At 42.7% G+C, this 17,355-nt stretch overlaps 1 protein-coding gene across 1 annotated transcript; it reads right to left on the reverse strand.

Annotated features, from left to right (window-relative positions):
• Positions 1–1,486: 1,486 nt before the first annotated feature.
• Positions 1,487–11,708, reverse strand: LOC109910093 (probable tRNA methyltransferase 9B). Its single transcript, XM_020509247.1, has 4 exons — positions 11,546–11,708; positions 10,739–10,912; positions 1,792–1,972; positions 1,487–1,748 (listed from the first exon to the last, which is right to left on the reverse strand). Exons 1-4 carry the CDS (start codon positions 11,706–11,708, stop codon positions 1,487–1,489), a joined length of 780 nt encoding a protein of 259 aa, XP_020364836.1.
• Positions 11,709–17,355: the final 5,647 nt, after the last annotated feature.

Raw genomic sequence — 17,355 nt, forward strand, 5'->3', positions numbered from 1 at the left:
CATCTGCAGTCCTCATGCCTCCTTGCAGCATGCCTAAGGCACATTCACGCAGATGAGCAGGGATCCTGGGCATCTTTCTTTGTGTTTTTCGAGTCAGTAGAAAGGCCTCTTTAGTGTCCTAAGTTTTCATAACTGTGACCTTAATGTCCTATGGTCTGTAAGCTGTTAGTGTCTTAACGACCGTTCCACAGGTGCATGTTCATTAATTGTTTACGGTTCATTGAACAAGCATGGGAAACAGTGTTTAAACCCTTTACAATGAAGATCTGTGAAGTTATTTGGATTTTTACAAATGATCTTTGAAAGACAGGGTTCTGCAAAAGGGACTTTTCTTTTTTTGCTGAGTTAATGTAGTTCCCTGGCGTGCCACAGGATAGCACTAACAGTATTATGTAGTGTAGTCTATTAAATGTGTCTGAGATAGTTAATGTTGTTCTGTACCCGAATCCCTGGCCACGGCGTATCAGGAAATTGAAAACATTGGTAGAATAAACATTTGATTAGGACCAATAAACCAATAAGGAGATTCGTAAAAAATATTTATTAAAAATGGGGTAAACAAAATCATACACTGACAAATTATACTTAAAAATGTTCACTTTTAAGAAGTAAACCTGACATTTTATGTATGCTAGGGTGATATCCATCTCTATACCAGTAACATAGAAGTGGGTCTAGAACAGTTGCACTGCACTGACAGGCAACCTCCCTGGTTCACTGACTACAGAAATGTTTCAAGTTTTCCCGAGAGCTATTCATGTGCGAACCACTGACATTCAGCAAGCAGCAACATACATACAATGCAACATTTCACAGTATCATCTAGGATGTGTCTGTTCATTTGACCAAAAAATTATTAGTTCAGCTGGACAAAATATTAACACAAATCACACAGACAGTATTGAAATTATAGCACTTGCCTTAAGCATTCTTAATAACAGCACATGGCTCCTTAGAACATGACCCATTTATACACAGGTGGTCCATAGAAAGGGATACCAACACATCACAGAACGTTGCTGCAAGGTTGATTCCCCTTGTATATTGCGGAACATTTGAAGACAAATACAGGCTGAATTTGCATATATGAGAGACCCATTCCACCACTAATGAGTCTCAAGGGTTGTGGCTAAAAACACAGGAGAGTAAAAGTTTGGAGGGGAAAACTGAAATGACGCAGATCCTTGGCAGACATTTTTCATTGATTGTTATTGGTGATCCATCGATAGCAGCATTGGAACTGAGGATAGAAGTCTTGGGAATAGAGTGCCATTTGGGACGCAGTCATTTGGGTGCCATTTGGGACGCAGTATCCTGGCCCTCTGGATACTGCTTATTAGGTGCTATTAAATTTGCGAAACACAGTAACTCTTAAAACACCGTAAAATTGTGAACAGTACATTCAAAATATCTTTTAAAAAGTGTCATTTTGAGGTGCAAAATGAATAAATTATAAAAAATACAAATCAAACTTATTAAAACCAAGTCATATCTTCCAAACCTGGACCTTCTCGGCCACCACGCACCAGTTGGCATGGTCGAAGCAGGAGTAAAGGACGCGGAGCTCTTCGACCTTGATCAGCTCCGCCAGCTCGCCCTCCCGGAACACGTGGTAATAGCACAGACAAGAGGCAGCCTCCGGCTCCCCTTCACTGTTCCTGGGTGCTCTGACTGCTGTCCTGTTTGAGGTCTCCTGGTGGGCCTGCTTCCCTCTCCCCTGGCTGCCCTGGTCCCTCTGTGTGCTCCATCTGGTAGGAGGTGACCAAGTCAGGCAGGGCCATCGAGCCACACCCCTGGACCAAGGCTGTAGAGACACTGGTCTTCTCTGTGGAGTGGGAGTGGTTGTCGTTGGCCCTGGAGATGGTCAGACTGCCAAAGTCAAAGACTGAGTCCAGGGAGCGCGAGAAGAACCCCAGCCTCTGGCTCTGCTGGGGATTGCAGGCCATCTCTTCTTCCTGAATTGACGCCAACCCTGATGGACTGGATTTAAACCAACACCGTTATACATGTGCTCTGAAGGCAGTGGCAGCAACTGTTCTACCACCCGAGGCCACTGAAGGGCCAGTGTTTATTAATACTGTCCTAGGGCAAATGAGCACCCAAATCCTGCCTACTCACAGCGTTGGTAATTAGACACCACTTTACCTTGCAATAAAACCATTGATTATTTCCCAAACATACTCTTGTTACCTTGGTGACCCAGCTGCCTAGGCAACTAGGGCGGCTGTGCCAGGAAGTGCTTATCTCATGTCACCTGGTAACCTGCCTTGATTTCATAATTTCATTCATGTCACTCAACCACTTTGATTTGAAGTGAAGCACTGAACATGAACAGCTACAGCTCTTGGGCTACAAGCCCAAGAAGAGGCAGTTGCCAGTTTGTTAAATGAGCAATCTGTGATTCAAACAAAATGGCACCAGACACTTTTTGGGGAAAACAGCAGAGGGATGGAGCTGGAGAAATGTAATTCAGACAGAGCTATGGTTGCAAGGACTGACTAAAATTAGATCAAAATTATTTTTAACCATGTTGTGAAGATGTACAGTGTTTGTAAACAAACAATGGAGTAAAACCAGTTGATAAATATAATGGGTGATGGGTTAAGACAGTTTAACTAAGCTCATGAGGCATGCGTACACACACATCATTCACTTAAAAATCCCAAAATGTACAGTATCAGTTAAAAGTTGAAACCTACTTATTCAAGGGTTCCTTTGTTTTTACTATTTTCTAAATTGTAGAATAATAGTGAAGACATCAAAACTATGAAATAACACACATGTATTAACCAAAAAGAGTTAAACAAATCAAAATATATATAGCCAACCTTTGCCATGATGACAGCTTTTCACACTCTTGGCATTCTCTCAACCAGCTTCACCTGGAATACTTTCCCAACAGTCTTGAAGAATGTCCCACATATACTGACCACTTGTTGGCTGCTTTTCCTTCACTCTGCAGTCCAAATCATCCCAAACCATCTCAATTGGGTGGGAGGTTAGGTGACTGTGGAGGCCAGTTCATCTAATGCAGCACTCCATCACTCTCCTTCTTTGTCAAATAGCCCTTACACAGCCTGGAGGTGTGTTTTGGTTCATTGTCCTGTTGAAAAACAAAACGAGATGGGATGGCGGATCGCTTCAGAATGCTGTGGTAGCCGTGCTGGTTAAGTGTGTTTTGAATTCTAAATAAATCAGTCAGTGTCACCAGCAAAGCACCCCCACACCATCACAACTCCTCCTCAATGCTTCACGGTAGGAACCACACATGTGGAGGTCATTCGTTCACTCACAAAGACACAGCATTTGGAACCAAAAATCTCAAATTTGGACTCATCAGACCAAAGGACAGATTTCCAACTGTCTAACGTCCATTGCTCGTATTTCTTGGCCCAAGCAAGTCTCTTCTTATTGGTGTCCTTTAGTAGTGGTTTCTTTGCAGCAATTTGACCATGAAGACCTGATTCACACACTGATTCTGAACAGTTGATGTTGAGATGTATCTGTTACTTAAACTCTGTGAAGCATTTATTTGGGCTGCAATCTGAGGTGCGGTTAACTCTAATGAACGTATCATCTGCAGCAGAGGTAACTCTGGGTCTTCCTTTCCTGTGGCGGAGCCAGTTTCATCATAGCGCTTGATGGTTTTTGCGACTGCCCTTGAATAAACTTTTAAAATTCAAAAAATGTTCCAGATTGGCTGACCTTCGTGTCTTAAAGGAATGATGGACTGTTGTTTCTTTTTGCTTATTTAAGCTGTTCTTGCCATAATATGGACTTGGTCTTTTACTAAATAGGGATATCTTCTGGATACCACCCCTACCAGCCGGAGCGCCGTACTGGCACTTCTACATTTTTTGAGTAACGGTTCAGCGGTTCTTCTGTAAAACAAAGAAGCTCATCACTGGCCCAGATTCACAAACTGAGGCAAAAAAGGTTGATCAAAGAGGAATGAAGTCAGGATCTGCATTGAATAGCAATGGAAAGTGGGCATTCATTTCCTGATTCTGTTTTGCTCAAGTTTATTTGCCGCTAGTCTGTGAATCTGCGTGACAGTAGGCTTTGAGATTGCAAAGATTGAAAATGTGCCAGCCTGAATGAGCATGATGCGCTGTTCCAAATGGTCAAATTAGTGTTTGTAAAGTCAAGAAATTAGTTTCATAATTTAAAAAAATGTAATTCATGAATGCACACTTAAACATGATCAACCACTTAAAAATCTACATATCAGCCATTATCGTAAAGACCTTTCAGTGCAGGTCCGTGTGTGCCAGTGGGCCACTGCCAGAGGAGAAGGTGCGACATTTCAGCAACAGGTATACATTTTTTTATTGAACCTTTAGTTAACTAGGCAAGTCAGTTAAGAACAAATTCTTATTTACAATGACGGCCTACCAAAAGGCAAAAGACCTCCTGTGGGGACGGGGGCTGGGATAAAACATTTAAATATAGGACAAAACACACAACACGAGCGACACCACAACACTGCATAAAGAGAGACCTAAGACAACAGCATAGCATGGCAGCAACACACAACATGGCTGCAGCACAAAACAACAGCACAAAGGGAAAGAAGGTAGTGACAACAATACATGTGAAGCAGCCACAACTGTCAGTCCATGATTGAGTCTTTGAATGAAGAGTGTTTGTTGCAGCTCGTTCCAGTCGCTAGCTGCAGCGAACTGAAAAGAGGCAGGGATGTGTGCGCTTTGGGGACCTTTAACAGAATGTTACTGGCAGATCGGTGTTGTATGTGGAGGATGAGGGCTGCAGTAGATATCTCAGATAGGGGGGAGTGAGGCCTGACAGGGTTTTATAAATAAGTATCAGTGGGTCTTCCGATGGGTATACAGGGATGACCAGTTCCCAGAGTAGTATAGAGTGCAGGGAAGTGACCTATAAGGAGCATTGGTGGCGAATCTGATGGCCGAATGGTAAAGAACATCTAGCCACTCGAGAGAACCCTTACCTGCCGATCTATAAATTACGTCTCCGTAGTCTAGCATGGGTAGGATGGTCATCTAAATCCAGTAGTGTGCCGTGGTTCTGGGGCCTGGGCCTTCAGTGAAGTCCTACACAGTCCCACCCGAATTAATCCACCTCTTATTACCATCATTATGATGCCATGGCTCTAGACACTATACATTTAGACAGAAACGCAGTATAACCAGGCGTTGCGTCACCTTGAAATTGACATTTTTATTCAGAGAATTGCAGGGGAAGAGTACAATACCTTTTCATTGTGCAGCTTCGTTGCCCTGCGCGCTTGTTCGTTGAGCTGTAGATCCACTCGGGTGTCCCCAAAAGTTTTCAAAAGCACCATTGCTTGTAAGTGCCCAGCCGTACTTTGGTGTCTCGTTGCTGCCTTGGTTAGACAACTCAGGTTTGCAAAGCCAGTGTGGCTCCAAACACCAAATCGATCACTTGCAAATAATAGGCATTCCCAGCAGTACAGTTTGCCGTGCTTCTCGGAGCCTGTGAGTCATTGATATCGCCCATAGTTGAAAGTGGCGAACAAACCCCTTTCCAGCCTGTGACAGGCTTTGTAGCGTCGGTGTCTACCTCACCTGACAATGTCTAACTTTTCTTGAAAAGTTTGTCTTGAGAATGGCGTTATAATTATATCCTATAATTATATCTTCTCCTTCCGCCATTGTGGGTTGAAAAAACAGCTTAGTAGTATGCGAATTAATTCGTTGATCAATTTCAGTTTCCTAGTTCTGAGACCTGCCCATATAGGACCTGTCTCTCAATATTGGTAATCCAATCAAAAGACGTGCACGCACTACGCCTGCTAGCTGGCTCCTGTGTAACACTGGAGCCAGCCAGCAGGCGTACAATAGCCTACTTTAAAGCTGATTGGTTGACACTAAATTTGAATTTCCATTCACTTTAAGCTACAAGCGCCCGCACTGTTGATTCTGAAGGCCTGAGGGCAGATTTTAGACCCCTGGCAACACGATGGCTGAATATGATTGGATAAAAGATCTAACATAAAGACCAGCCCTCCAAATCTCAACCTGGGGCTGGAAGCAGTGCAACCAAGAGGAACGCTATGAAATGAAGAGTGTAACTCTTACTCTGGGGAATAATTTAATACATATTTGTTTGCGAAATATATTTAAAAAAATATATATTCTGATGATGTTTAGGCCAGCAGAGAAGGCCTTGCTGGCCCTGACGGCCCACCACTGTCTAAATCAGGGTTAGTTTGGCAGCTGGGGTGAAAGAGGAGCGATTACAATAGAGGAAACCAAGTCTAGATTTAACTTTAGCCTGCAGCTTTGATATGTGCTGAGAGAATGACACTGTACCACATACAAGTACTTGGTAGTATGGCTAGGTGGTGACTAACTCAAGCTCTAAACCCTCAGAAGTAGTAATCACACCGGTGGGGAGAGGGGCATTCTTCTTACCAAACCACATGACCTTTGTTTTGGAGGTATTCAGAACAAGGTTAAGGGCAGACAAAGCTTGTTGGACACTAAGAAAGCTTTGTGTAGAGCGTTTAACACAAAATCCAGGGAGAGGCCAGCTGAGTATAAGACTATCATCTGCATATAAATGGATGAGAGAGAGCTTGTTACTGCCTGAGCTGTTGTTGTTGATTTAAATTGAGAAGAGCGTGGGGCCTTGTGGTACTCCCTTGGTGACAGGCAGTGGTTGACACAGCAGATTTTCTGACTTTATACACGGCACTCTTTGAGGTAGTTCGCAAACCAGTCCAAGGACCGCCCAGAGACACCAATACTCCTTAGCTGGTACACAATAATAAAAATGGTCCACCGCATCAAAAGCTTTGGCCAAGTCAATAAAAATAGCAGCACAACATTGCCTAGAATCAAGGGCAATGGTGAGGACCTTTAAAAAGGTTGCAGTGACACATCCATAACCAGAGCGGAAACCAGATTGCATACCAGAGAGAATAAGATAGACGTCAAGAAAGCCAGTCAGTTGATTTTTGACAAGATTTTCCAATACTTTAGATAAACAGGGCAAACTAGAAATTGGTCTATAACAGTTAGGATCAGCTTGATCTCCCACCTTTAAATAAAGGACGCACCGTGGCTACCTTCCAAGCAATGGGAACCTCCCCAGAGAGGAGAGACAGGTTAAAAAGGTCAGAGATAGTTTTGGCGATGATGGGGCTGCAATCTTAAAGAAGAAAGGGTCTAAACCATCTGACATAGTTTTTTTGGGGTCAAGTTAAATGAGCTCCTTTAGCACCTCAGATTCAGTGACCACCTGCAGGGAGAAACTTTGTAGTGGAGCAGGAGAAAAAGTGGGAGCAGCATCGGGACTAATCTGCTCCTTGTCAGTAACAACCACATCATCAACATTATGGGACATGGGTAGCTGTGAGGAGGAGGCTTTATTTTCCAGGTCTTTAACCGTTTTCCAGAACTTCTTGGAATTAGGCCCACAGGGAGAGAACTGCTCCTTAAAGTAACACATTGGCCTTCTGGATAGCCTGAGTGGACTTATTTCTCATTTGCCTGAACAAGAGCCAGTCAGCCTGAGTATGCGTGTGTCGAGCGATTTGCCAAATGGAATTCTTGAGGTGGAGTAATTCTGCCAGATCATGGTCGAACCAGGGGCTGAACCTGTTTTTAATTCTCATTTTCTTTATGAAGTAATACCACTGAAAATATCCCAAAAAAGGTCCAAGCTTCTTTAACAGAGATCAAGCTGATTCTATTTTTTATTTTTTATTTCACCTTTATTTAACCAGGTAAGCTAGTTGAGAACAAGTTCTCATTTACAACTGCGGCCAAGATAAAGCAAAGCAGTGCGACAAAAGTAAACAAGCGTACAGTCAACACAATAGAACATTTTTAAATCTATATACAGTGTGTGCAAAATGGAGTATAGTAGTAGCGAAATAATTACAATTTAGCAGATTAACAAATGAGCAGATGATGATGTGCAAGTAGAGATACTGGCATCCAAAAGAGCAGAAAAGTAAATAAAAACGATATGGGGATGAGGTAGGTAGATTGGGTGGGCTATTTACAGATGGACTATGTACAGCTGCAGCAATTGGTTAGCAGCTCAGATAGCTGATGTTTAAAGTTAGTGGGAGAAATATGTCTCCAGCTTCAGCGATTTTTGCTATTCGTCACTGGCAGCAAAGAACTGGAAAGAAAAGCGGCCAAAGGAGGTGTTGGCTTTGGGGATGACCAGTGAGATATACCTGCTGGAGCACGTGTTACGGGTGGGTGTTGTTATCGTGACCAGTGAGCTGAGATAAGGTGGTGCTTTACCTAGCATAGACTTATAGATGACCTGGAGCCAGTTGGTCTGGCGATGAATATGTAGCGAGGGCCAGCTGACTAGAACATACAGGTGGATGGTATAAGGGGCTTTTGTGACAAAACAGATGGCACTGTGATAGACTGTATCCAGTTTGCTGAGAAAAGTATTGGAGGCTATTTTGTAGATGACATCGCCAAAGTTGAGGATCGGTAGGATAGTCAGTTTTACTAGGGTAAGTTTGGCAGAGTCGAAAGCCTTGGCCAGGTCGATGAAGGCGGCTGCACAGTACTGTCTTATCTATGGCAGTTATGATATTGTTTAGGACCTAGAGCGTGGCTGAGGTGCACCTGTGACCAGCTCGGAAACTGGATTGCACAGCGGAGAAGGTACGGTGGGATTCGAAATGGTCAGTGATCTGTTTATTAACTTGGTTTTCAAAGACTTTAGAGGAGGCAGGGCAGGATGGATATAGGTCTATAACAGTTTGGGTCTAGAGTGTCACCCCCTTTGAAGAGGGGGATGACTGCGGCAGCTTTCCAATCTTTAGGGATCTCGGACGATACGAAAGAGGTTGAACAGACTAGTAATAGGGGTTGCAACAATGGTGGCGGATAGTTTTAGAAATAGAGGGTCCAGATTGTCTAGCCCAGCTGATTTGTACGGGTCCAGGTTTTGCAGCTCTCTCAGAACATCTGCTATCTGGATTTGGGTGAAGGAGAAGCTGGGGAGGCTCGGGTAAGTAGCTGCGGGGGGGGGGGGGGGGAGCTGTTGGCCTATACCAATTTAGAGGCTAGGTCATGAAGGAAGGCTTGCTCAGCAAATCAAATTGTTTGGGGACAGACTTGGTGGAGACAACCGAGCACGGAAGGTGTTCCTTTGTAAAGATTGCCACTCCACCACCTTTGGAAGATCTGTCTTGTTATAACCAAAAAGGTTTATGTCAGTGTTCAAAACAATCTTTCTTAACCATGTCTCAGGAGCTGTGAACTCACACTTTCAATTGATAAATTTTGGGTAAAAAAGCCTCTAGCATTAACGTGCAGAAAATAATTCCAGACAGACTAACTAGATAGCCAATTAGAATAACTAGTGAGAAACTGCTACAGTTAACTATAGCTAACAAAGAATTCATGTTGTTGTCACCTTTCCACCGGCACTGTAGATAGCCTAAATCAGGGATCAAATAGATTTAGCCGGGGCCATTTTTTTTGTGAGAGGATGGTCGGGGGGCCAGAACATAATTACATATCATTTGTAGAATAATTCCAAACAGATGACAAAAATATGATCATTTCAAACCTTGCTTTCATTTGTATCTTTATTATGTGTGGGAATACTTGGGAACAGATTTCCAACATTTAAATAACTGGTGTTTTTACAATCTTTTATATCCAACAATGAAAGAAATTTTAAAATGTATACATTTATTTATTTTTGCTCTGCAAACTTGGGCCACCAGTTGGGGAATCCTGGACAAAAAAAATCTGCACCATTGGAAAGCTGGGTAATTGTAAGCCATGTAATTGCAACAACGTAAAAAAAAATGGTCTAAGAATAGCCTAATTGACAAATACCTTGATGTGCAAAGATCTCCCTTGAAACATGAATGTTTTAGCCTTATACTGCAGGCTATATAAACATGTATAATTAGATAAGGTAGGCTACTTCAAAGCAAGTTATTTGTTTGAGCACTGATTCATTGAATGAAGGAATCATTTAAAAAAAGACAAAAGTATTTGGTTGTAATGTTGCAATACTTTATTTATATCAAGGGTGGCAACCATCCTCCAGGATAGCTACTGGGTTTGCAGGCTTTTGTTCCAGCCCTGGTCTTACCACATTGTAACCTAAACATCAGCTGCTCAACAGGACCTTAATGAGCAGACTTGGATCAAAAGCCAAGCCTGCACACCCAGGAGCTCTCCAGATGGAGGGATGACAACATGTGACTAACAGTGCAGTTCTACTTTGTGGGGGGTTAAGTGCCTTGATCAAGGGCACAATTGCAGGAGATGGTGGCCTACATGGGATCAGACACAGCAGCCTTCCAGTGTCAATAATACTTACTCTTACATGTAGGCTATAATAATAGTCATAAACATGTAGTTAAAAGTCATGGAGAAGTCATGGAAAATGGGTATAAACCCTTAACAATGAATAATCAGAGGTCTCTATAGCATAATGTAATTTGAGAACTTCAGTGAACATACAATAGTCTAATGGACCGACTTGGAAAAAGACAGCTCCTGCACTTCTTTCATCCCAAGTCACTGATAACACCTATCCAGGCACTTCTGATACGCAAACATTGTAGGGTTACGCCCGAGGAGAGAGTGGGGGAACAGTGAAAATGAAACATGGTAGCAGGAGTGCGAGTTAGAATGCAAGCCTGTTTGCCGGATTCAAACCCATTTTGATTGACCTGGGGTTAGACACACTAACCGCTAGACCACTACCCATGTTGAGTGAAGTATAGGCCTACCTGCGATGGAAAGGACGCCGTAAAAGCAGCTGTCCCTGTAGGGCAGCCTGAGGCAGTCACACAGCTGCACCTCGTGGCCCTGGCTCCGAGCTAAGTCCACAAGGGGGAGACACACGTCACAGCCCAGCTTGAACACACTGCCATTGACGTGCAGGTACTTGCCATTGCCACAGCCTGTGATGTGGATGATGGCAGACAATCAACAACAAACACCAGGTCCCAGTTCTCTACCCTTCTCCCAAAGTGTGCACTTGCCATAATGGATTTCAAAGAATTGGATTGGTGTAAACATTGGCTGTAGGGAGTTTCCACCATGGTTTATCCCTGACTGGAAATTCTTTGGGAGAATGGCGGAGAATCAGGATGCAGCCTAGATGTCAACCCCAGAAGAAAGACATGCATGAGGCCAATACCAAATGGCACTACTTTTGGTGTGCTACTTGTGTTTTGACATTGATATCATGACTTGAAGCAAGGCCTCAGAATCAGAATGACTGGTACTTTCGAGTGTGAAAACCAATTCCTTAGCGTGAAATGAAGGATATCACAACATCTTACAGTAGCCGACTGCATGCGTAAAACAAAAAAAACGATTTGCTTGATGACAACGAAACATTGCATCAAGAAATCAATCAATAGCAGGTAGAAAACATGCTCTGCCTAAGGTTATTGGCCTTTTTGTTCGTTTCAATTAAACTCGGGCAACAACAGATAGTGGTAAGACAGACAGAGGCCAGTAAAAAGCCAGACACATACCCACTTAATGCATGTCCATCAGTAGTAGAACAGACACAGTAGCGTACATACCCACGTCAGCGATGATACTGCCAGGCTCATGCTCCAGTAGGAACTGGCGCACCTTGGGCCAGGCCTTGTCGCGGCTGTCGTTAAAATAGGGAGCAATCTTCTCATAGACGCTGTGCACATGCTCCCTCTCCAGCCGAGTGGCAGCGTCCTCAATCACAGTCATCCAGGCTCGCTCATAAATTCAGCCCACCTCAGCCGCACAGCTACAGGGAAGACGATAACAACAGGTTGGATTTTCAAGGCAGAGGCTGCATCCCAAATGGTGCTCCTATTCCCGAAATAGATGCCATTTGGGACATAGCCAGTGGTGTTATGGGCTAAGTTCAGGACAGGTAGTCCCTTGACCCATTTCCACCCCCAAAATCTGTTGTGTGTACAAAACAAGACCTTGGCCTTTTAGCTCAGGACAGGTCGTCCACAAGTTTGCGGACGACACAACAGTGGTAGGCTTGATTACCAACAACGACGAGACGGCCTACAGGGAGGAGGTGAGGGCCCTCGGAGTGTGGTGTCAGGAAAATAACCTCACACTCAACGTCAACAAAACTAAGGAGATGATTGTGGACTTCAGGAAACAGCAGAGGGAACACCCCCCTATCCACATCGATGGAACAGTAGTGGAGAGGGTAGCAAGTTTTAAGTTCCTCGGCATACACATCACAGACAAACTGAATTGGTCCACTCACACAGACAGCATCGTGAAGAAGGCGCAGCAGCGCCTCTTCAACCTCAGGAGGCTGAAGAAATTCGGCTTGTCACCAAAAGCACTCACAAACTTCTACAGATGCACAATCGAGAGCATCCTGGCGGGCTGTATCACCGCCTGGTATGGCAACTGCACCGCCCTCAACCGTAAGGCTCTCCAGAGGGTAGTGAGGTCTGCACAACGCATCACCGGGGGCAAACTACCTGCCCTCCAGGACACCTACACACCACCCGATGCTACAGGAAGGCCATAAAGATCATCAAGGACATCAACCACCCGAGCCACTGCCTGTTCACCCCGCTGTCATCCAGAAGGCGAGGTCAGTACAGGTGCATCAAAGCTGGGACCGAGAGACTGAAAAACAGCTTCTATCTCAAGGCCATCAGACTGTTAAACAGCCACCACTAACATTGAGTGGCTGCTGCCAACACACTGTCAATGACACTAACTCAACTCCAGCCACTTTACATATGGGAATTGATGGAAAATGATGTAAATATATCACTAGCCACTTTAAACAATGCTACCTTATATAATGTTACTTACCCTACATTATTAATCTCATATGCATACGTATATACTGTACTCTATATCATCGACGGCATCCTTATGTAATACATGAATCACTAGCCACTTTAACTATGCCACTTTGTTTACATACTCATCTCATATGTTATACTGTACTCGATATCATCTACTGTATCTTGCCTATGCTGCTCTGTACCATCACTCATTCATATATCCTTATGTACATATTCTTTATCCCCTTACACTGTGTATAAGACAGTAGTTTTTTGGAATTGTTAGTTAGATTACTTGTTCGTTATTACTGCATTGTCGGAACTAGAAGCACAAGCATTTCGCTACACTCGCATTAACATCTGCTAACCATGTGTATGTGACAAATAAAATTTGATTTGATTTGAGGTTGTTGTTCCATTTCAAAACATTTTCTGCCATTTTGTTCCTAAAGAACACAACCCTGGCCTTTTAATCTTCCTACATGATGAACAAAAGTATTCAATATAATGATCGGTGTGAGAATTACAATGTCAGTACAGATGTCAAACCCAGCAACATCACAGCAGATTTAGCATGATTGCTATAGGTCAAGTAAGGCTAAAGGATAACCAAAAGAGAGGATCCTAATGTCATTAGGGACAGACCAAAATGTACAGAATGGTAACTGGAGGTTTTAGTATTTCAAAGAAATCTAATCCAAGGGAGGGTAATGTAGTTTGTAATGAATGAAATTGTTACATTCCTCAGTGTTTCAGAATGAGTTGCTAATTAGAATATATATAATAAATATACACATAATAATAAATAAATAAAATAAATAAATACATATACACACACAATTATAAAAAATATACAGTTGAGGTCAGAGGTTTACATACACTTAGATTGGAGTCATTAAAAATAGTTTTTCAACCATCCACAAATTTCTTGTTAACAAACTATAATTTGTCGGTTAGGACATCTACTTTGTGCATGACACAAGTAATTCCTCAAACAATTGTTTACGGACAGATTATTTCACTGTATCACAATTCCAGTGGGTCAGAAGTTTACATACTCTAAGTTGACTGTGCCTTTAAACAGCTTGGAAAATGATGTCACGGCTTTAAAAGCTTCTGAAAAGCTAAATGACATCATTTGAGTCAATTGGAGGTGTACCTGTGGATGTATTTCAAGGTCTACCTTCAAACTCAGTGCCTCTTTGCTTTTGACACCATGGGAAAATCAAAAGAAATCAGCCAAGAACGCAGAGGAAAAAAATGTAGACCTCCACAAGTCTGGTTCATCCTTGGGAGCAATTACAAAACAACTGAAGATACCACGTTCATCTGTACAAACAATAGTACGCAAGTATAAACACCATGGGACCACGCTCAGGAAGGAGGCGCGTTCTGTCTCCTAGAGATGAATGTACTTTGGTGCAAAAAGTGAACAGCAAAGGACCTTGTGATGATACTGGAGGAAACAGGTCTATATCCGATCTATATCCACAGTAAACAGATTCCTATATCGACATAACCTGAAAGGCCGCTCAGCAAGGAGGAAGCCACTGCTCCAAAACCGCCATAAAAAAGCCAGACTATGGTTTGCAGCTGCACATGGGGACAAAGATCATACTTTTGAGAAATGTCCTCTGGTCTGATGAAACAAAAATAGAACTGTTTGGCCATAATGATCATCGTTATGTTTGGAGGAAAAAGGGGAGGCTTGCAAGCTGAAGAACACCATCCCAACCGTGAAGCATGGGGGTGGCAGCATCATGTTGTGGGGGTGCTTTGCTACAGGAGGGACTGGTGCACTTCACAAAATAGATGGCATCATGAGGAAAGAAAATTATGTGGATATATTGAAACAACATCTCAAGACATCAGTCAGGAAGTTAAAGCTGGGTTGCAAATGGGTCTTTCAAATGGACAATGACCCCAAGCATACTTCCAAAATTGTGGCAAATTGGCTTAAGGACAACAAAGTCAAGGTATTGGAGTGGCCATCACAAACCCTGACCTCAACCCTTTAGAAAATGTGTTGGCAGAACTGAAAAGGTGTGTGTGAGCAAGGAGGCCTACAAACCTGACTCAGTTACACCAGCTCTGTCAGGAGGAATGGTCCAAAATTCACCCAACATATTGTGGGAAGCTTGTGGAAGGCTACCCGGAACGTTTGACCCAAGTTAAACAATTTAAAGGCTATGCTACCAAATACTAATTGAGTGTATGTGAACTTCTGACCCACTGGGAATGTGATGAAAGAAATAAAAGCTGAAATAAATAATTATCTCTATTATTATTCTGACATTTCACATTCTTAAAATAGTGTGGTGATCTAACTGACCTAAACAAGGGAATTTTACTAGGATTTAATTTCAGGAATTGTGAAAAACTGAGTTTAAATCTATTTGACTAAGGTGTATGTAAACTTCCGACTTTAACTGTAAACAATGAGCTGTCATCAACTGAGGTTTACTTCTAGGCCGGCGAGCCAATCATCAACCCTATATCATCCAAATCTAGTAGGTTGCCACAACCAGCAGAATCAGTTTTCACCATGAGCACTAAGCTGACACACACACTGTTGTGAAGGAACTTTCTGAAACTGGCTAGACCCTTCATCGCTGTCCTTTCCCCTCATCTGTCGGCCTATACTGTAATTCGACTTTCAGCCGCAAATGTGCACAAGATAAACTAAACATTCAACACCAACTCTCAATACATACAGTTCTAAATATGACGCGATATTTCGCTCAGAATCAAATGTTTCATTATTTGAACCATAGAGAATGAGGCCTCTGGTGGCCAAAAGGCTATTTTAGCATGGGCAGCACCATTGAGTGCTTCCGCCATGCTTCCACCATTTTAAAGTAGCCAAAGTAGTCAACTGGGTGGGATTCCTGTGTTGTAGCCTCAATGGCGCTGCCCAAACTGTCACAGATTCTATAATGGCACAGATATAAAGATGCGCCCTCCATCTATCTCTATGATTTGAACAGACACAGCCTACTGAACTTTAAATCTCAGCAGTTACTAAAGGCTTTCTGCTGTGCAATGCGAGTCAGTTAGTTAGGTTAATGACGATACAAGGCCATTCACAGTCAGCTAGTGTTACTTCCTCTGCAGAGTAGCGATTAAAGAGGAACAGCCAGAGCAGGGCTTGAGCAATCCTACAGTTATAGGGAACATGCACAACATCTACCACCTGTGCTATAAAGGCAGGTCTCCTGGACACATTAAGCCTAGTCCTGGACTAAAAGCTATGTCAATGGCTAAATCACTGGAAGAGGGAGAGCACAATACTAAGTCTCATAAACCACAACAGAACCGGTTTTTCAGTGAAGCATGCCACTTAGATAGAGACAGTTGGTGACTCATTACCCAACGATTGACTATGGTCCCAAGAGTTCCATAGGGCAATTCCTCTAACAGAGTGAATACGATTCAGATTTCTCACTTTAAAACAAAAACCAAGGAGTGCAAAGTTAAACAAACCACACAACTCTATGCAGGACTACATTTAACAATGTTCACTGAATATTGTACAAAACCATATTTACTTGTACAGGGCAGATATAAAGTTTAGTAACAGAATGAAGGCTTGTGCCATTATTCTGTTACCAAACGTTGCATCTGAGCAGAAAAATCTGAGTCTGTGTCACTCTGTTAATAACGTGGAATTTCCCCATACAGTATTTACAAACAGATTATTTTACTTCTATTAGGCTGATACCGCTATAGAGGGACTCAGGGATCACAATAGAGATCAATCTTTTAGATCTGGGTTGACTACATTGATGTACCCTTACCCTACGAAAAGCTATATATACACAGGTTCTTCGTGTAGCATACTCAAATTTGTATCCCGTTCAATCGGCAACGTTATAACAATTTAACATGCATCATATTTACCGTATATTCTTCTGTCTGACAATTTTTCGTTTCGGTTACATGTCAGCAACAACAGCAAGATGGACAAATAGGAAGGCTTCGTTGATAAACGCTGAAATAAATTGGCGTTCTAACCTGTTTTGACTAGATGGGGTACAGTTTATGTCAGAATTGAGTTTCCGTAGCAGGTTAAAACAAAGGTTCGGGTTAGCTAAAATGCTAACTAATTCAACTACCATTCAGTCCGCGACCAAATCATTCTGGCGGCGTCTAATCCATGATTGCCATTGGTCAGCTATCTCACATGACCAACACACACAATACACACACATACAGTGACGATGTTCTGCATATTGTTGGTGGGATGTTGATGGATTATTCTCATGACCCACAGAAAACTGGACACATGAATGTTCTTGCAACATTCCACTGAAACGTGTCCAGAACATTAATATCTTAAATTCTGAAAACATGGTAACCACGTTCTAGGTAAATTCTAATTGACATTAAGGGGGTGGTCTCTTGGAAACATTCCTTGCACATCAGGGGAACATTCCTATGAAAACATAGTTAATGACCTAATGAGACTCTTAAAGGAATGTTCTCTAAAGTTGGGGGAACTTTGTTAACTGGGTGCTCACATGTCCTGCCAGACAAAACTGTTCAAAGGAGCATGGTCTGAATGCACAATCATCACAATACTA

The sequence above is a fragment of the Oncorhynchus kisutch genome, linkage group LG19, assembly GCF_002021735.2.
Source record: "Oncorhynchus kisutch isolate 150728-3 linkage group LG19, Okis_V2, whole genome shotgun sequence".
In the NCBI taxonomy this organism is placed as follows: Eukaryota; Metazoa; Chordata; class Actinopteri; order Salmoniformes; family Salmonidae; genus Oncorhynchus; species Oncorhynchus kisutch.

Coding starts and splice junctions, on each gene's coding strand:
- LOC109910093 (XM_020509247.1), bottom strand. CDS start 11,708: ATGACTGTGATTGAGGACGCTGCCACTCGGCTGGAGAGGGAGCATGTG. Junction 10,913..11,545: donor CAGTATCATCGCTGACGTGG/GTATGTACGCTA, acceptor TCCACATCACAG/GCTGTGGCAATGGCAAGTAC. Junction 1,973..10,738: donor CGGCGTCCTTTCCATCGCAG/GTAGGCCTATAC, acceptor CCAGTCCATCAG/GGTTGGCGTCAATTCAGGAA.